The 3,665-nt window shown below is 48.8% G+C and overlaps 1 protein-coding gene across 1 annotated transcript; it reads left to right on the top strand.

Moving 5' to 3' along the window:
• Positions 1-33: 33 nt before the first annotated feature.
• H257_18581 (hypothetical protein) lies at positions 34-1,032 on the top strand (the record flags this gene model as incomplete). Its single annotated transcript, XM_009847676.1, has 1 exon — positions 34-1,032. The coding sequence occupies one exon, from the start codon at positions 34-36 to the stop codon at positions 1,030-1,032; it is 999 nt and encodes a 332-aa protein (XP_009845978.1).
• Positions 1,033-3,665: the final 2,633 nt, after the last annotated feature.

Here is a 3,665-nt window from a genome sequence, read left to right as displayed (position 1 = left end):
AGTGGACGCAAGTGTCCGGTGACCGGGAAGGACATGCTGTTTATGACTCTGGTGACTCTCAAGCACGCGGGTACATGGGACATTCTCTCCGCCAGCTTCGACGAGAGTGCCGCCACGTTCAGCAGCCGCATCCACAACTTCGTTCGCGTCCTTCACCCGTACTTGGTCCGCAAGTACATCGATGAGCAAGGCATGGAGTGGACGATGCAGCAACTTGCTGTCACTGGCCTCCAGATCACAACCCACAAGTCGGCGCTGTATGCAGTTGATGTGACGTTCCAGCAGACCACTGTCCCGGCGGTGAAATTCGGCGAAAAGAAGACGTACTTCTCCAAGAAGCACGGGCTTTATGGGCACAAGGTTGAGGTGTCTGTTGCACCCAATGGCTTGGCGATCAATGTCACGGATTGCGCTGTGGGAAGTACGTCGGACATCGAAATGTTCAAGGCTAACCTGGGCTTTCACTCGGCGCAACTGGAGAAGCAACCCAACGATACCAATGTCAGCGACACCGAGACGCTCCGCGACAAGTTTCCGAACCAGTGGGCAGTCCTTGCGGACAAGGGCTATCAAGGCATCCAAGAGTACGTCCGTGGTTTCACGCCAGTCAAGCGTCCCCCGCACGGTCAACTGACGATGGAGCAGGAGCGGGCGAATGCAAAGCTGTCGTCGGACCGCGTAATTGTGGAGAACTTCTTTGGACGGCTCAAGACGCTGTGGGGTCTGGTGTCGGACAAGTACACATGGAAGCGGGATGAGTACAACATGTACTTTCAGACTTGCGTGGCCCTCACGAACATCCACGTTCGGTTCAATCCATTGCGGAGCGTGGACGGTGAGGGCTACAATCAGTACAAGAACTGGCTGCTCTCGATTGGAAGCAAGATCAAGTCCAAGAACGCTTCGTCCAAGGCGAAGTATCGTGAGAACCGCAGGGCCCGGATTCAGGCTGTGTTGCGTCGTGCAAGCACTGGCTACACCAGTGACGACTACGGCGTTGGTTACGACGAGGGAAACGATATCTTTGATTAACTTCAACTCAACATGCATTTTTCATCAAATAATTGTTTGTGTAAAAAAAATTGATTTTGGGAAAAACTTTGGCACACCCCGGGACTCGAACTCGGGGCCCATCCACCACCGCCTAATCGTCAAACGATATGCTACGCGCCAAAGGCTTGGCTTATTTATTTATACCTTCGTCCATCGATATGGTCATTTGTACCTCCACAACTTAATTGTATTAATCCAATGGAGTTTGTTCTTTAGAAGGATACTGCACGATTTACTCGATCCTTTCACGAAGTGCAGGAGGACAACAAGAGAGTGAGTCACATGTAAAGATAATGCGTACATACTGCATGTGATCAATCTCTCGAGTTTGACCCATTCGTTGGTCAAGAGGTCTAGTACACTGATAAGTTTCAATTGTCATAATCCAGAAAATGACATGAAATATGGGCGAAAATAACGGCATCGTAATGCACGACGCATTCATTATATTTTCGATTTGTTGAAAACAAATTGGCCAGGATTTAATTAATTTCACTTACAAATGCCTAGTGATTAAATTTGAGAAACTATTTGTTCAAGCAAATAGGGAAAACATAAGTACACTTATTTGGGATTCTCAAAAAAACAATGCATATTGCACTACGTTTCATTGGGCCAATCACATCGCTAGAAAATAGGTATTTTCATGCATCGCGTTTGAGCTTCAAGCTTCCACGACGATACAGTACTTGTTTGATGACGTACTACTAGTACGCCATCGTGCTGAGCTTACCTGGCGCTCGCGCTTCGGCTCTCCGTCACTACCACGCCACCGCTACGTTGGAGGTTGCGCACTCGATTCGTCGTCCTAAGCGCACGAATCGTACGCTTCTCTCGTAGCATGGCACGGCAATAGCTACCCTGCAAACACCACCATACCACCACACCACCATACACCACCACTGTCGAGGTCAGGAGTAGACATAGTAATGAACCCCAGTCACGGCCTCTGGAGCCCCAGCAGTCACAACTACCGTTTCCGGTAGTTGTGACTTTGACTAAGCTGATCGTAATCCTGGAGCGTTACTGACTAGCAGTCAAAGTGATTACCACCCCACCCCTACCCTCCAGAATAATGCCCAAAAACCTTGCTAACATTACCCCAGTGACTACGATTGCTGCACATGTGACCACCCCATCACTCCATTGTACAGTACATGCAGTACATTATCACGACTAGCCATGTCATATCGACTCTGTGTTTCCTCTAAATCGACCACCAACGGCCACCAAGTTTTCAAACTACTTTGTTCGCTAGTAGGGTACTTGGTGGCATGGTGATGACATGCGCAACGCTTGTGACCAATGGCACTGCGCATCTCACCACCACTCCATCAAATACACTCTAAGTTGTGTGAAAACGGATTACGATGTGTGGCAGTGATAGTTGATTGTACCATTTGATGCTGGGGTCCCATCGGCGTGCAAGGAAGCTTTGGAGGATGGCTGATGCTAAGAGGAACAACCAATTCACTTATTCCCCCGTGCTACGTGTTTATTTGTAGTGATTACGTACACAAGTGATGCAAAGTTAATAATCATGTATACCACCACCAACTCGTCCATCGCATAACGATACCCTTGGAATCATGTGTGCCTTGTGGGCATTGTGTCGACGACTGCCCTTCTCCAACGTTAGTGATACGAGGCACAAGTACAGACAACGAGGGAATTTAAGGCTCATCTGAAATCGAAGTAGAACTCAATTCTCGCGACATGATTGGGTAAAGAACTACGAAATACGAAGAATATTCCGACCAATCAAGATGTGTTGAAGTTCATATTATGAATTCGCATAATTAAATTATCGGCGCCCACCAAATATACAATACCCAAATGGTTTTTTACCCATAACTCAATCAATCTTGCTCCGTTTTGGCTGAAACCGGTGCCAAAATCACCGCCTTGTTGAGACCTTTCGTTTGCAACTAATTTGAGCGCAAAATGATTGGAAGCCAAGTTAATCGCAAAAAACCGACTCTGAGGTTGGCGAAAGCCAAACTCAGAGGCGAAAACCAACCTCAGTCCGCAGCTCAATTCGTTATGGCTTAGGAATAGCTTTCAGGAAGCTACTGCGTACTTCATCCTCAGTGATCATCTCGAAAGCCTTGATGGCTCTTTTGATCATAGTGATACGCTTCACATGTGCTTTCGGTGTCATCCAACCTTCGTCTTGATCGTCATCATGCACGATGTCCTCCGAAATCCACAGGTCACGCATGTGCCTCTTGAATGGCGCCATGATCGACACGTCCAACGGCTGACAGTGCGAAGTAGCATTGGGAGGTAGAGCGCACACATCCATGCCGATGGACTCAGCCGAGGCCACGCTCTCCTTGCTCACATGACACTCGAAGTTGTCCAACACGAGCACAGACTTGCCTTGAACTTCTTCGGCCAACGCAAACCACAGGTACTGTTGCCACACGGTCCCGTCCATCCACGCTTTCTTCTGTATCGCATAGAAGTGTCCAGTCGGGTATGTTGGGAACTCGCGCTGCTCGATGTGGCCACCCGGTTCGCCTTTGATCACGAACATGATTGGCATCTTCTTCCCGTCTCGACGGATGGCCAGAACGGCGGTCATTCGGTACGAGTGCTTCTCGCCAGCC

The sequence above is a fragment of the Aphanomyces astaci genome (assembly GCF_000520075.1).
Source record: "Aphanomyces astaci strain APO3 unplaced genomic scaffold supercont1.181, whole genome shotgun sequence".
NCBI lineage: Eukaryota > Oomycota > Saprolegniomycetes > Saprolegniales > Verrucalvaceae > Aphanomyces > Aphanomyces astaci.
The sequence above is the reverse complement of the archived record's forward strand: the minus strand, read 5'-3'. Positions and strand labels throughout refer to the sequence as shown.